The sequence below is a fragment of the Argopecten irradians genome, chromosome 6 (genome assembly GCF_041381155.1).
Source record: "Argopecten irradians isolate NY chromosome 6, Ai_NY, whole genome shotgun sequence".
Taxonomy (NCBI): Eukaryota; Metazoa; Mollusca; class Bivalvia; order Pectinida; family Pectinidae; genus Argopecten; species Argopecten irradians.
In genome coordinates, this window is record NC_091139.1 from 37692040 (window position 1) to 37710072 (window position 18033).

Genomic DNA, 18033 nt, shown 5'->3' on the forward strand with positions numbered 1-18033 from the left:
TTCGGAAAATATTTAACACCACTATTATCATTATTAACTATCACCAGGTGGTATGTAAATAGAAAAAAAATAGTAAAACAACATTGCTGCAAATGTTTATAGGAAAAAACTTAAACACCACAATAAAGTTCTTAACTAGTGGTTCCTGTATTGTAGTTTATATATCGAACGAACGTTTTGACATATTGTTATAACTCAATTACAAGAAATATGAACTTAATTGTGGAGCTTTATTTTCGTTTCATAATGTTATTACGATACCACAAAAGTAAATGTGGTTTGTCTCGATTTTTTAAACAGATCACATAGGAAATCCTTTCAAAAGTGGAACAGAGAATTACATTGATAAAAACACCGACATGTGACAAATACATCATTTAAAAATCAAGAAATAAAACTGGATGTGTAAACTTGTATATTAGAATAGGTGGATATTTACATAAAATTGAGCAAAAACACCAAAAGCAAATATTCCGTCTGCTTCTCACCGGACACCCGTCAAAACAAATGTTGGTACATCATTACTGGTAATCAGACGTTGACGATCACACACTCGACAAACAGCACAGTCACAACACATCCTGACGTACAGAGACATTTAATTTGAAATAAAATGTTCTCCAATCGAGGTGTTGACCGTGACTTACCCCCAACATCAATGAAACTTCAACTGCCGATCTCTCCATTTCCCTGGTGTTCTGATAAAGGAGTTTCCTTTTAGAGTTAATACTGACGTTTGCTTACTGTTTAGAATAGCATACTGATGAATTCGATTGACCTAGTCATTGAAAGTTTTGTTTTTTAAGGCAACCCTCTTGAAAAACGGAGCGACTTCGTACTGTTATATTCTGAAAAGCTGTTTTGCATTGTCCAAATTATGAAAAAATGTGAGTTTACCAAATTAAGAGGTATGTCAATTTTATCTTATTTTGAAGTGTACTCTGTGTTATCGTTAGATGCTTAAGAAAACGTGTTTCTCAACATTTTATGCAACTATACACTGGTTGTTAACATACTGGTATCAATCTCTTCCATGACGTATTTTATGAAAGTGACAGATATCTACATTATTAAAAGATAAACAAACACTAAAAACTTGTTTTTACAGTTTAGAGGAATGCTTTTGATGTAAAATTATAGTGTAATTTATATCATTTTTCCCTCTTGCATTCAGGCTGATCGTAGAGTCAATATTTAAAGATGCTCCACCGCTGACAAATGGCATTTTTTCACTTTCAAAAAACAGGAGCAGACGATTTAGTATTTTTCTTCAGTTACAAAAGTTACTTACTTTACACCATTACCATCGTTGAAAAGTTTGAGCTTCTAATTTTACTTCAAGTTAAAAATATGAAAAATAATTAATTGCATCCCGAAAAAAATCCGTAGCACTATATCCTATATGGAATGAAGTAATGATTGCGCAAGCACCAAAGGCGAAATAAATTAATCTATGTTATTTTTGTGTTAATTAGGCACATATATACACGATTAAACACCAATTATTGTTCGAACAATAAATATCATTCATGTTCTGTCGGCGGTGGAGCATCTTTAAGGACTTTTTTGACATTTTTACGACTGAATACAATAACACATGACTCTAAGGGATGCAAACAATAACAAAAATGGTACGATTCCACAAGGAATTAAAACTAACATTGTTCCTGTTCGCAAACATTCTTATTTTCGCCATTAAAATTATATACATTGTGAACAATAGCGATGAGTTGATTAGCTCTACGATTACATTATATTTATCATCCATATACCAATTAAAAACATTTCAACTAAAAACAAAATTATGTACAATGTTCATTTGAACAAAATCCCAATGAAAGCAAAAGATTATAAAAACCCTTTTGACTTGGTCCAAGGTTTACTTACATACTTGTAACGAAACGAAATTAATCTTAAGAAATGTAAAATGCGTATGGTAATCGCATAACCCCCAAAAGTTCTCAGATTTATTTAATTGTATTTGTAATAGTACACTTATCATAACTTCATAAACAATTCTTAAAAGTGCATGTAATTATTTACACATATAATACATATATTTATATATGTAAATATTTATTTTCTTAGCGTGGGTCGTCATTTTCTCCACCGTTGTCATGATAACTGTAAACCATCTTATTTCCACGACGACTTAATTTCGCATTTTTGTGCCGATCGACTTTTTCACGATTTCATGTTTTTCTGCTGAGCGACTTTTTCACGATGACTTAATTTCGTGTGTTTCCGCTGATCGACTTTTTCACGACTTCTAATTTTGCGTTTTCTGCTGATAGTTTTTTTCCACGACGATTCGTTTTTCTGCTGATCGACTTTTTCATGACGACTTATTTTCGCGTTTTTCTAATGATCGACTTTTTCACGACGATTTGTTTTTCTGCTGATTGACTTTTTCACAATGATTTAATTTCGCGTTTTTCTGCTGATCGACTTTTTCACGACGAAATCATTTCGCGATCTAGAATCTATTTTATTTTTTAACAAGGAAGTCCTGCACTGGTGACTATTGTAACGTTATGTAAGACATTCGATGAAGGTGAAACTGATATTATATCTATTATTCTTAAAACTCCTGTAATTCATTTAGGTAAAAGTATTTTTAAATAATTTACGCAAAATCACAGAAAATACAAGCAATTAACTGTAAATTTATTTATTTTATTATCCTTGATTTCTTTCTTTCTTTTATCTGCTTTGAATTTTAAAATTCCTTGATTGCACGATAGAAGATGTTGGGTGAATTACGTTTTGTTAAAAATATATTGCATAATGACGTTTAACCTTTTTCTGTCTAAAGTTTCAAACACAAGACCGTGTCGTAACTAAATTTATTCCAAGACACGAACGGACCTGTACATTGGGGAGATTGATGGTTGACCTTGTGTGGCCACCGTATGTTAGGTCGGACTGTCATACTAGAAACTGTTACACACTGGTATAATTAACCTGGTCGTGGTGGGTGGATCGCCACAGGTAGCCCTTCACACCAGCTATTTCCCAACCGGTTCAATCACCAAGAACAAATTGGACACGTCCATGCTAAGGGTCATATCCATTGTACGGGCATTTGTGCACAGTTGGAAGTGGAAGTGTCATTCAAATTTCAATGAATTACATTTTGGTCATAAAAAAATCCACCAGATGGTTATGTTTGAGGAGTTTTCTCCATTTGAATGTTTATCAATAAAAAGGGAAAGTTCTGTCAAAATCAGAATTACAGATTGGCTAAAAGATTATGTGTCTCCATATTCAAATTAATCCAAAACAAAAAAGATGGAGGCAACTGTCCTCTCATAGCAAACTTAATTATACGCATCAGTGAACACAGGACAGCGGTGTGAAATCAAATTTCTCTTCCAATCCAACTCTAATTAAGAGGTTTCCACACGCGCAAAAACACGTGCCGTTTCGAGACATATTAACAACTTTTGCGGTCTCGTATATTTCATCTGTTAGATAAGAAATTGATACATTTTTTATCTAAAGTAACTTTTTTCTTTTTCATTGTTGTTGAATCTCTGAAGGTTTTAATGCTACTGTGACAACACACCCTGTTTTAACCTAGAACCGTGACAAGGTGGTTGCCTTTTTGAAAATGGTGTCACAATAAATGGCGGAAAATAGCAGTGAATGATATCTTAACTGCAATCGCCGGATAATCTAAGATATTTATATGAGTGACACGGGGGCAACGTTTTTTCTTCATATCTTGGTGATAAAATAATGTTTGTTTATATGTTCCAGTTCGCTGATCACATCGAGCAGACGATGGGTAGATTTGATAAAACTCTTGTGTTTTCCAGTAAGAAGCGTGTGATAGGCGACACTTATCTATTGTATGATGTTTACGATGACGTTTGTGATGTGAGTATGGCGAGCGGTGTCATGTGTTCTGATGATATCGTTAACACCTTCGTGGTATATATCTACTGTCCTTGAAGGTGGCTATACAAAGTACAATGACCCGACGCCCAACCAACACTTCACGTTTTACTCATAGTCATAGTGAATCAGGAGTGTTTTAAACTTTATCGTGTTAAAGTTTAAGACCATGTTTAAAGTAGTGATACAATTGGCATGCCTATATATCAGACCAATTTTACAATTTTAAAATATATGCGATTCTTTGATAACATATCTTATTAATATATGAGTATTTTGGAAAGCAAAATTGTAGTATATCTTATAATGTATCTTATCATAGGTGTTAGTATAAAAATTAGCTAATCGAAAAGTTACCCGAGTTGGTGTGGGATTTTGAAACAGACTACCAGGTATAACTTAACTTTAAAGGGTTCCCTACATAAGCACTACCCGAGTTGGTGTTTGGGGGAAGATAGCCTTTGTTTTCGTCATTGTTATCGATCACGAATAGCAATAAAGATAAAACAACAACAAACAAACAAAAAATAAAATAAAACACAGAAAAATATCACTGTTACAAGGATGAACCATGAAAAAATACCCACAATAATAAAACAGACTCAAACCACGATATAAAGTACCCAAAAATATGGTGCATGGGTGCTATGGACAGAAATATCGAAATGATACATACGAAATGTTGATGAACAGTGCCAATCAAATGAATTAAAGCAAAACAAAAACAAAAAAGACAAAAAACTTTTTTTTTTCAATAATCGGGACAACTAAAACAGAAAGATGGCAATTTAGAGTGTTTAATTAGATGAAGACTGTTCACAAGTTAAGTGTATAACGAAAAATTGATTTTGGTTTGCAAAATGCAATTAGGATTTTATAAAGTATAATAGTCTAGCTTCTTTGTCATACAAACGAGTTAAGTACTGGTTTATTTCATGCAGCACACTCATGTTGACTCCAAACTCATGACGTCACTGCGTCAATTAGATTGCTGTTATTCAGAAAAAAATAGCTTCATTTTAAGATACCATGCTGATGTTACTATAAATGAAGCAAACAGCAGGATTTGTATTACAAATATCACGCAACTTTCACGTATGGAAAATTTACTTACAGTCAAAATGGCGGGATATCATAACTGTAAAATTGTAACAAAAACGTCAAGGTATGAGAGAAACATACTCCTTTATATATATGGATATGAAGGATAGGGATATGCTACTCTCGAGATCGGGTTTTACTACATTTTGTGTCCCTCTGATAAAATACTTCTATCCTTCACATCCACAGGTTCTCATTCCTGTATTATTTACCCTTGTTTGTTCCCCTACTAGGTAAACTGGTTCACTCAAAAGGTCATATTAATGGATATTAATTGTATCAATAATGCAATAAATCAAATTTTGGATGTGGACTACAGCTTCTTATTGGTTGAGCTTCTATTTAAATGGATATCTAGGCAACACAAGAACGATTATGAACATTGAATCTTATCAAATCGATAAAAGAATCCGTATCAAATAAATAAAAATCACAGACTGAAAAGGTTCTTTTAATTCTTATAATGGACTCATATGATTTTACAATGTATGACAAATTCTGAAAAAAAAAACCGCTTTATGGATTTATACAGTTTGCAAACATGTTTTTTTCGTGATTGTTGCAAAACTGGCATTAGTGTTTGATCGAAATAGAAATAAAAAGATAATACAATATTTGAACGAATGATATAGGTGGATGTTATGTCATCTGTGACGTCATTTTCACTTTCCTAGATAGTTAAAGGATCAAATTGTCTAATGTTCAATATGAATATTACATTGAATTGACATTCAACGCATTTTGCTAAAGCTATACTCTCTTAAAAACGACCGAATCTAAGCTTCAGTGTTTCTGTATTTAACGCTTAAAGCAGTCGATGTATATATGTGTGTATACGTTGGTTGATGCTCATAAAGACGATGAAGAAGCTCCCATATGGTACATTACTTGAAGAGAATGAAAAACACAGCAGAAAATTGTTTACTGAGGGAGAAAAACTATTAGGAGAGATGCGATGAAGTCGGCGTGATGAAGAACAGACATTCTGCACTGCTTCAAGACACCAGGAGCTGCCAGATGACACAATAGCCCTTTGTCTTCAGGGATACGACATCGTTACTGGAACACCATCTCATTGTTTAAATGAATTCCAAATGTGGGCAAAGTTTTGGGCAGCACCACCACAAAAATATTGTGATATTCAATTAGTACGCTCTTCTCAGGCGTGTCATTCAATATCTGACAACCTTCATTAAACAGTTTTTATCCTCCCGTATTTTTAGAGCATCTGATCATAGTGCACTTGGACATTGCGATGACTAATTCATTTCCTGATATGGTACTTAGGGTCTGTTTGTGTGTACTCAGATCAACTGCAATGCCATTGAAATAGATTAGAGACAAAAATTAACACATAAACCTTGTCGACATATTTGTCAAAACACATCTCGACTTCAATAAATGAAATGACTAAAAAGTACTAAACGAAATTATGAAATAATCATTTAGTGGCGAAGACATTGTCATTATTTTGTGGGAACAATTTAAGTCGTTTCCTCAGAAAAATATGACGTTACGGTCGCAAACACAAGACGTAAAATCAATGCTTACCTGCAAGGGCAGATAAATCTATAATACGCATCTACAGAATAACATGAAATATTCGTGGGTAATTAGTCGTGGTTTAGAGCTTTCAAATGATTTCGTGGTTCGTTGATTGAACAATGGTAATAAAGTAATGTAGAACCTGATTCATTGTTTCCATAGTAACCACGAAAACATCGACAATTTCTACACAATGAAAATGTCATGTTTTACAGTAGATCCCTTCAGAATTATTCCTGATAAACTGACATTTGATTCTTAAAATAATTACAGTATTTAAAACGACATAAATAGTATGATTTAGTGGGTTTTTTCTCTCAATGATTCTAGATCAATATTTATTATAGGAAAGGAAACCGAGATTTCCAAACTCAGAAAGATCTTAAGAGGAACAAATCCAAAAAGTCGATTATGTATTAAAAACGTACCAGATAAGACTGTAATCAATTTGCTTTTACATAAACTAAAGTAGATTTAGAAGCACTTTTGGAAGTAAATACATACACAATTGATGGTATTTATCAGAGAATATTGAATTATCCGTCTTTATGTGTCAACACGGCATAAACACTAGGATAAAACACATCTAAAAAGATATCACTCATGCCGCGCCAGATTCCGCGCTCGTAGAGACACTTAATCAAAGCTATCGCCAGGGCTTCTCTTTCCTCGGTCCTATTTATATTCTGTTTGGACTGTCTGCATTAGGCTTAACCGTTCTTCGGAGGCATGATTAATAAAGAACTAACTCAATTTGTATTCGTCAATCTCACTGTAACTTGGCGGACAGATACTATCCAGATGACAATTTTGAGACTGGTTTGTATAACTACAATTTGTCAATCTACAAATTGTTTATCGATTAGATCTGTCTGGCTTTTGTGTGTTCTACGTAGAGACTTCAAGTGTAATATCCTTCAAACACCTCTGTAGGACAGGACTTTTGTAGCAGAAGAAACAAGCTTGTGTAAATTCTGTAACACGAGTAATCCTCACAGAATATTCACAAGTTACTCTCTATCATATTCTGATTTTGTTTGCTTATAACATTTGACTTTTGGTGATGGTTCTATTTTAGATATTGATTGTTGTCAGATGGATTTAACAAATTATTGAGCCTTATCCATCAATGATCATTTGTAACTGTGCGTGATAGATTTACAGTTGTCGCCTGTGATTCCTAATAAATGTTTTGACACACTACCGCTGTCAAGCCAATTTATACAAAAAATATTATTACTCAATGCATCGCCCTTTTTGTGGTGCTCTTGTTTGGCTTTAGCTATCGGGAAGCAGATGTGATAAAATACAAGTGAACAAATCAGGTTAAAACGAAATGCTGACAAAAACATTGATCATTCTTGGAATACCCGAGCTTTCATTTAGATATAATATTTACACACATCAAACATAATTTTTAATAAAAGTAAATAAAGATGTAGGAATGTGTACATGACAAATAAAATCAGAAGAATCAATTGAATTCGACGTGTGATACAATTAATCGAATCATCGAATCAATGAAAGGTATACTAAAAATGAGCATCTCTCCATATCAATAGATTAGTTCTGTAAAGCTAAGCTGTCTCGACAAGCCCTCCACCTCTGAATTGCGAGTTCGAATCCCATGTGAGACAGTTGTCAGGTATTGACCACTGGTCTGTGGTTTTTCTCCGTGTACTCCGACTTTCCTCAACCAACAAAGCATGCACATTCTTGCATGACCCTAGCTGTTAACAGGACGTTAAACTAATAGAACCCCAAACCCAAATGGCTAGTAACTTAGTATACCATTTATTTATATTGGAATATTCACTTCTTTGTTATCGATGCTTTACTAGTTAGATATGTTACCATGATAACCATTAAGTAGATAACTGACGGTTTTGAGGTATTAAGTAGATAACTTTTGCGTGCAATTAAAATTCGCGGAAGCAGATTGATCAAGACTATTGGAATTATCACAATCTGTATAGACGAAAGTACTGGACTCAAAACTTCGATTAGCCAATCCATGATTATTATAACGGAATTTATCAGAAGACGCTTACCCTTGCGGAACACAGGACTCTGTTCCATGAATATTTCTTAGTTTAAGAAGACAGTTTTAACTTCATTACAGGAATTAAGAAAAAAATTCCTTTTCTTTTCTAAGGAAAAAAAACTAAATCAAGGAATCTTAAGTTAAGGACAATTGATGAAACTTTGTCTTTCTGCTCTTCTTCATTTGCTTTGATAGATTTTATGTAAAACGTGTGTTTATTCTTTGACCTTGTTAACAGATAATCGAAACTTTCTTTTCAGATGAATTGGTACTGAACTCGATCCGGAAATATTTGGTAATCCCTTCTTTTACAACGTAAGATGATGACCTACGAAGAATATTGCTTACTCTTATTGGATGCCTTGTCCTGATTGCACATTGGTATAATCTGCCTACACCATCCCGACTGTTTTCTACCATACATTTATCGATATGACAGCCAGGGTGTTTGCTTCGGATGCATATTAGGTCATTTTCCGGTGTATTTATTTCTATTAGGGCAAATGAGCCATAACGTATCCGGGAAAGGTTAAGTAAAAGTGATAAATCCAACACAGAAAACGAACACAAAACATTATTTATGGACACTCGTATGCCTAAATACCAACGGAACGTCTTCACGTTCAGCCTTTTACATAAATTGATTGTAAAGATTCCCGTGCAAGAGTAGAGGGATCATTACGAGAAAGACAAATCCGTGTTAGAGGAAAAGTGTATCCCATCGATCGTGCGCTGAGATAAATGATTGTAGAATGCTCAGATTGTAACAACTTGCCATAAAACGTTGGTGAATCCAATAAAATCCCATCTAATCGACTCCTTAGTTAATATGTCAAATTGCTCATACCCCAACGACAGTTCTGGTTATGATCAATACCTCCTTGTACCGCTGGGCAGGCCTTACTCTATCTAGTCGACATAATGAATTATGTCTCGCGTGCTGATCACACGGATGGCGGCCAATGTTATTATAACTAAGGCACCATTGGTGACCCTTTAGGGCCCATAGGCAGCCAAACAGCACTTGTAATCTTTCATGATACTTTTCCATTTTCACGGTTTGACCGTGGTTTTGACGAGAAAGAAAATTGATTTTTGTTTCAAGACAAATTCAGGCGTAAAAGGAGATGACAATATATGTCTATATGGTAATGTCAGCGTCACGTTCGGGAGAAAATTTAATTGTAGCAATAAAAATATTGAAAGCAAGATTCAGAAGCAATGTACGAGGCTAAAAATTCTTCACGAAATCTGTCAAGTTATGCAAACTTCGGTGTTAGCTGCAAGAGAAAGCGCTTCATCACGAAAGCTGATCTGTCGAAGAGTTTGATTGGTGTGACGGGCGATCAGGCTGTGTGTTAGGGAGCGTCAAACCGTAGGATGTGCCAGGTCTTTATCCGGATAAAAGAATAACAGGCGCTTAAATATGTAGACGTGTAATGGATACAGGCGTAATGAACTGGCTCATATGCTAATTGTAATATGGCGAATTAAATTACGTAATATAGAAAAAGATATAATGATGGTTATTTTTTTTTACTTAAAATTATTATTCATAAACAATCTAATTACTTAAAATAAACTGGTTTTAAGACATTATTCCTTTTTTAACATTTCAAATGGTGTCATCTTTCTGACTTTTTCATCAAACTGTACTTCAATGAATTTGCATTATTTAGTCTTAACTTGCTATTTTTAAAGGTTTAAAGATATAACTTAAAACAATGTTTTAATGTTAGTTATGACGACGGATGGAAATGGAAAAGGATTTTATACCACAAAATAATTATTATGTTTAGAAAATAATTTCAATATTGATAGACAAAATAAAATGACACATGATTTTCATTTAGTAGTTTTAAAAGCAAAGTTGTTATTTGGACCAGATGTGTGGCTGGCGAACAAATATGAAAACACTATCCATGTATTAAATAAACTAATTATTTGAGAAAAAAAGTGAAATAATTTCTATGACATTGTAATTTTAACTTAATTCGGTATAATCATATTTTAAAACCAATTTTAATCAAATTAATGCAATGCTGATTTTGCGGAAACGATCTTATTTTCATATCAATGACACGCAAAACTTAATTTAACTTAATCACATTATATATGGAGCCGCGGTTGCCGACCGGTGCGACATATTACCACAAGTCCTCCACCTTTGGGTCGCGAATTCGAATCCAATGTGGGACTGTTGACCGCTGGCCGGTAGTTTTTCTCCGGGAACTCCGGCTTGCCTCCACCAACAAACTTCACACGTCCTTACATGAACCTGATTGTTAATAGGACGTTAAACTAATAAAACCTAACCTAATAACATAATAAAACTTTCTTGGGGGAAACCTTAAGAACTTTTCAGACAAGCGTAACACCGAAGCTAGTCATATAATCATTAAATAAGAGCTATAGTTTGATAACAATTATCGCACAAAATATCTTGTTTTTAATTAAATTCTTATAATAAGGATAAGATTTTCATTTTCAATAACAAATAAAATTATGTTTTTATGTTATATACTAAACGACCTAGATTTAAGGTACCAAAATTTTAATCTCTGTTACTAGATATTTGGCGTATTCATTGTTTTTACATCTTAATAACGCCATGATCATTTGAAAAAGTACCGCGTTAAGGAAATGGAAGAAAGCCACCGATCCGTGGTCAGAACCTTGCAAATAATCCACGTGGGATTTGAACTAAAAACTGCCATTGATATTAACCTCTTAAAGAAAATGGATGACATTTATACATCCTTATGTCAGAACCAAGCGTAATGAATTATTTATGTAATAAATATCATTTGATAAAGTTGTCTTTTTTCATTCGTGAAGTCATTTTCTATCATCAAGAATATAAGGAACTGCTTACAATTTTTCTTTGAGATCAACTATAGGGAAAATGTATTTAAAAAAATAATTTTGATAATTTTACACGGTAACAAATTGGTACATGCATTACCAATCGAGGATCAAATATGTATTATTTTGTGAATTTATAGGAAAAGTGAAAAGAAAGTGAGAGTAAAACAAAAACGTCATTTTTCATTTATTTTTTCAACTCTGATATTATCAAAGACATTGAATAATAGTAATTGGTAACGCAATATTTTTTCAATATGTAAATACCAATGAATGTAAGGATATTTTCTTTTATTGTTTTAATGTAGTTTGTATCGACATCAACCGGTGTTTTAGTGTTCTTTGTACTAAGGTGGTTGATGAAAAGATGTGTTATTTCTATAAGGAGTCATATAATCTTAGTTGTAACTTTCTGTGGGTTCTTTTTCCATCTGTGAAATGAATCAAACTTTAATATGGTATTTAACAATGATGATTTATCGATCAATTATAATGGACACAGCATATACTATTTTCCCCCAGCTTTTTCCTAATCGAGCAGTTATTCTTCTGTATCGAGAAAATCGTTATATCATATATACATGTAGTATTCGTATTCTCAAAGGATTTACTGAATTAACTGAATGTTATTCCGCGGATTCCTCTTTGGGTATTACTGCATTTACTGTTATGTGTTTTATATTTTTTGAACTTATTAAGGAAATGTCAATATAATATGAATAACAGTATTTATTACAAATTAAAATATTCGTATAATTTATGCACTGGAGTTTTGGATACTTGTGAGGCTATATTAGACCTAGTTTATTATTTCAAACCGTTGGATTAAGCTTGAAATTATATATTTTTATTTCACAAAGATTTCTTGCGATTTTCATACACAATGCACAAAATAGTAAAGATGTCGTCAGTGAATAGGCGTGTTTTATTTGATATTTAAATATTATTAACACAATATTCAACTTGATTGCACTGTCATATAGAACAGTATACTTAGATGTCGTTGACGTTGCGATGTTAAATGTCCAATATGATCGAAACTTTTTTAATGATTCGTCTAATCTTTGTTATACTATGTGCTTTACTAAAATAGTTTTCTGCACAACGACAAATTCTTGTCACAGAGTACATCCGGGCCTAGTCTCTACAATAAATCGTGTAAAATGGTTAATTTAGAGAGTGGTGTATTGAGTTTTGAAATATGTCCGCGCTTTTCGTTCCAAGATATTAGAACTGTATTATATAAAAAAAGTCTGTCTTATACATAATTATCAACGCACAATGTGGTGGATCTTTTGACAGAAATCTGTCATCTTCGTTTAAACAGTTAATAAGACTAATATGTTTAAGTCTTATAATAATGTCGCCTTAAATATGAATAGAAGATATCTACTAATCTATTAAATATTAAGACTATTTTACAGGTATGCATACACGACTTTATAATGTCAACAGGTTTAGGGAAATGCATATGAAATGTATTGAAAGAATGAATAAAGAAGACAGATTAGTGTTGCTCATTCCATTGGATATGTTTTGGATTTGTTTTTAATTTAATGAGCCTTGTTGAATTACAAACGTTAAGATGTGATTTATAGCATTTGTCGATCCATGTCCTTTTGTCAGTCATTTTAAGTAAAGAAAATGAATAAAAAATAAATAAAACAGAATTTGTTTCTTTTTTGTACTCATCAATATAAGAACATCGTAAAAGAGTGATAGAGTACATATATGTATCAGGCAATAAAAAAGACGGGCAAAATCACGAACAACAATTAAATTAAATATTGACTGATCCCATGACGATAATCACATGGGGTGGACAGTATTAAAGTTAACATTATTGTCCGAATTGGTGTAGAATTTTAATAACTGGCCCGTCCAGCCATGTCATACAGCCATGTCATACATATCGTAAGACACATGTTTAATAACACTATTGTGACGTCACAGGTAATTTTGACGTCACAATCTTGGAGCATCTTTAATAAAGGTTATGTGATAAATATAATCCTACACTCGTGACAATTACTTTATAAACACATGGGACCAAATTTGACCGAAAATAAGGTATAAGTTGAACGAGAAAAAAACCCATAATAAAACAAATATGTTTTCGGTTTTTAAGAAAAATAAGAAAAAAAAAGTTTTTCGTTGACAAGGCATGAAGTATATAGAGGATCTTACATTCGTGACTATGTGATATGAAATTTATCAAACTCGTTAAATAATTTGATATGCAACTCGCCTAAAGGCCGTGGCATATCAAATTATTGAACTCGTTTGATAAATTTCATATCACATAGTCACGAATGTAAGATCCTCTATATACTTCATGCCTTGTCAACGAAAAACTTTTTTTTTCTTATTTTTCTTAAAAACCGAAAACATATTTGTTTTATTATGGGTTTTTTTCTCGTTCAACTTATACCTTATTTTCGGTCAAATTTGGTCCCATGTGTTTATAAAGTAATTGTTATTTACTTCCTATATTAACTATGAAAGACATTGACCTACAAACTATCAAAGGGAAAATAACACCAAATGATTAACTAAATCGAAAATCGCCACAAATGCGATTTCCATCTCACCAGGAATAAGTTGCTATCATGATTGCACTGTGTAGCCTCGATCAGACATGAAAAGGCTCGCCAATCATCTAACACATAATGTGTAAAATGAGTTCTCTGTTTCACAGTTAGACTAATCACACACTTCACTATGTGTCAATAAGTATAATAGATATCAGTTATGACTCCTTGCCAAACAATTTATAAACGATTTTATAATAGACACACGTTGTAATTAGATAACAGCTTTATACAACTGTTTCATTTTTCAGTACCTATTGATGCTGTAAACGTATAATTTTTGCGGTTATAATATTGTTATATTTTTTTGGTGTTTTTTTCCGCTCCATTTTTTTATCGCTCTATTGTTTTTCACTCTTTAATATGATTACCCTTATTGATTGTTTGTCTTGTTAACATAGCAATCATTTCAAATGCACAGGTCCAACCATGTGATATTTTTTTCTAAATTGTTTTTGCGCTAAACGATTGAGTCAGAATAATTATAATAATAATGCCATAAATTGATAAGCAAACTATCAATGGTAAGGAGTTATGGTTGTTAAAAATGTTTAATCTTACCGATATAATGTACAGGCTTTCTTTTTAAAATTAAAGACGTACACCATATTAATTTAATAATTCATATATGATGCTAGTGATTTAACTTGCTTTGGCTTTTTGTTTTGTTTTAATCCTTGTTATTGAATTCAAGATTTCTTGTTTAACGTAATTCCGGAGAAAACACACAAAATGGCAGCATCACCTGTCACTGTCTTACGGGGGCTTGAAACTCCAGACTCCCTTAACTAGATAACGTTTGTATAGTTAGTATACATTCAAACCCTTCTATAACGGCGACCCATGGGGCGGAGTGAAAATGATCTTAAAAAACTGGGTATTCTTTATAAACAGGTTCAATTATTTTGAATTTGGGACCCTAATAATTGGTCTTATTAAACAGGTGGTCTTCATGTAGGGGTGGTCACTAAGACAGGTTTGACTGTATATACTGCATAATGTGTATTGAAATACATTATGTAGTTTAAAAATAAATGGTGTACTGTATATCATTTTGTATATTGTACATAAAAGGTAACTGCACCATGGTACGATAAAGAGGAAAATAGATTCAGGGATATCAATTACAAAATTGTTAATAAATTACACATCTTATGGTAAAAAACATATGTTTTAGAGAAAAATAAAGAAAACGTCCTACTTATAGTCCTGGATTTGTTTTCAGACTAGTACAGTGACGTATTTAATGTCTGGATAACCATCATACTGAAAGCCTTCACGTTAAAAGTGAATTCCTAAACACAAATCACCAAAATGATAATTCTATGTATTATCGCCACTATCAAATAAGTAAAACAAAGCTGTGTGTGACCACCTCTGTATAAAGACCACCTGTTTAATAAGACCTTTTTGGGGGGTATCAAACAGCCAATTTCAATAAATAAAAATCTACTTTTCTATTAAGACAATTTTTGATGTGTTCCTTTATAGACAGGTTTGAATTATACATTGACATTAGCGAAATCGATCATTTTCATTTAACTTGTGTCCCTATACTTTTCAGGTTCAAATTTTCGAAAGAGTGGTATTTCTATATGATACCCAATAAAACATCTTATGATACAATGTGGTTAACTACTCGTTGTTGTTAATCCGATACTAATTTATATATATATATGCACTAATCAATGGGGACATAATGTTAACAATGAACCGTATAGTTATTACAACCATATAGCTAATTAACGAACACTAAAATGATCTTGTTTGAGATGTATTTTATGAACCCATATCTTATGGACATAGCACAATTATAACTCTCCAAAGTAATAATATTCACAGAATACTGCCTTATTTATATCCGTTACATAATGGGTAATAACAATTTACATTCTCACCACATTATTAGATCTATTAAATATATCATTCAACATTTTGTGTTATGTTTTTAAACAATTACAATCGCAGAATTACCTTTACCAAAAAACTAAAATAAAATGATGATACAATTCCACTTAGTATACATATTTTCTAATTTTGATACAACAATGAACAGCATTCCGCATTTTTTTGCATTTATATTTTTTTCGGAAATAAATAAAAATTCGTTATTAGGAAAAAATATCAGTAAACCTTCACCTATTTAATTGTATATAATCCCATACATGTAATCAAAAATAAAAAAAGTAAAAAAAAACCAATGAGTAACATTGTTATATTTATTAGTGAGATCTTTACAAAGATAATACAGTGTCATGTTAAATATAACTGACAAAGAGAAATATTCACAGTATGTTTAAAAATAATACAAATAATATTATTCACGTCACCCTCCGAAAGATCGTATTTAAACTTACCACACATTTCTCTTTTTCTTTGTGGCTCCATCTGACATACATTCGACCATATGTAAGATAAAGTCGTTAAAATATTTCAACAGTAATAACCAGAGTGATCTCTTAATGTCAAATAAAATTTGTTATTTTTATTTTGTTCACAAGTCATTTGCTGTTCGTTTTAATGCTACACTTTGTCACTGGAGTTCCGCTTGAATGCACTACTATCAGCTGTCCTTTGGAATGTGGGGGAGAACTTTCGTGCATTGTTCCTGGGAAAGGCCGTTAAGGTCTGAAGTCCGGGCATGTTGGGGTACCTGGAATAGGGTTCCAAACACACAGATGGAGTACTTGATGGGTTATTCCTGAACGCAATCACTCGCCGCATTTCTTCTAGAGCATTTGCTTGCATTAAAATGAAATTCTTGGCCAGCAACAAAGTTGCTATTTTTGAAAGTTTTCGTACTGAGGGGCTATGTGCGTACGGTATAACTGAGCGAAGTTCATCAAGAGCGTCATTTAAATCATGCATTCGCCTTCGTTCTCTGGCGTTTATGTTTAATCTTACCACTTTTTCACCTTTTGGTTTCCGTGTCTTCGATTTGCCGTCGAGATCTTTCTGTTCGTAGCTTTCACCAATTATTCCGAAATTGTCGTTTCGTCGTTCAGACGAGGTACTGTTGTCACTATCATCGCTGCTGTTTTCCTCTACATCCACTTTCACATTGTTAGAATATCCATCATCGTCGGCAGCTTCGTTCTGGAATTCATCGCGCTGTTTTAAATAAATATTTTCCTGCCCGGTCATAGTTTCCCCACTTAAAGCTGCTATACTGAATAATTGCTGGTTTGATTGGCCAGATCTGAATATATTCTCCATCACTGAGGCAGGAATCTCTTGTTTAACTCGAATGTTCTCAAACTTTGTTTCATTAAGATCTTCTGATGTGTTCATATCACACGAATTGTAAGTCACCGTCACGAAAAGTCACGTGAATTATTTTGAATTGTTCCCTTATTACTTGAGATTTGTAGGCACAATCGTTATTGAAAAAAAAAATAAACAAAATTAATCTATAGAGCTAAGAATGCTCTATAATGAGAGAGTAAGATTGTGCTCTCGGGCGATTTGCCCTGTATGGTTAAACAAACTTCAGAACAGCGCTAGACAGATATCTCCGAGCACTTGTCTTGACGACTGATTGAGACGTTTAGCAATCTGGGATGATTGTTACTTTCCTTCTATTTCGGCAGTTAATTTGTCATGTTGTCGAATCCCGTCCAGCACTTCAGCAGAAATGACCAGTCCTCTTCAATCGAGACAAGATATCGTTTATCTGGCTTCCCGAAAACACCAAATCATATTAGGAAATTAATTGATCAGCTTTGATGTGTGAGTTGTATCCAGTGATTTGATTGGCTCCTGTACTAATTCGGTATGCACCGTCAGATAATGGGGATTTGTGCGCAGCTGCCAACACTGAGAGGCAAATAATTACTTGTGTGTGCCTGTGTATGGAGACCCGTCCTAATCCAATAGAGTCTGGTAGAGCGGGTCTTGATGGGGTGTAGACAATCGCCACTGGCTGGTGGAACCCTGCTTCCGATTCTAACCAAACCAGCGTTTTAAAATCAATTACGCACAAATGAT

General features: G+C 33.1%; 1 protein-coding gene across 1 annotated transcript; it reads right to left on the reverse strand.

Moving 5' to 3' along the window:
- Window positions 1-16569: 16569 nt before the first annotated feature.
- On the reverse strand, window positions 16570-17656 carry LOC138326358 (uncharacterized). Its single transcript, XM_069272473.1, has one exon. The coding sequence runs from the start codon at window positions 17335-17337 to the stop codon at window positions 16570-16572; it is 768 nt and encodes a 255-aa protein (XP_069128574.1). The 5' UTR covers window positions 17338-17656.
- Window positions 17657-18033: the final 377 nt, after the last annotated feature.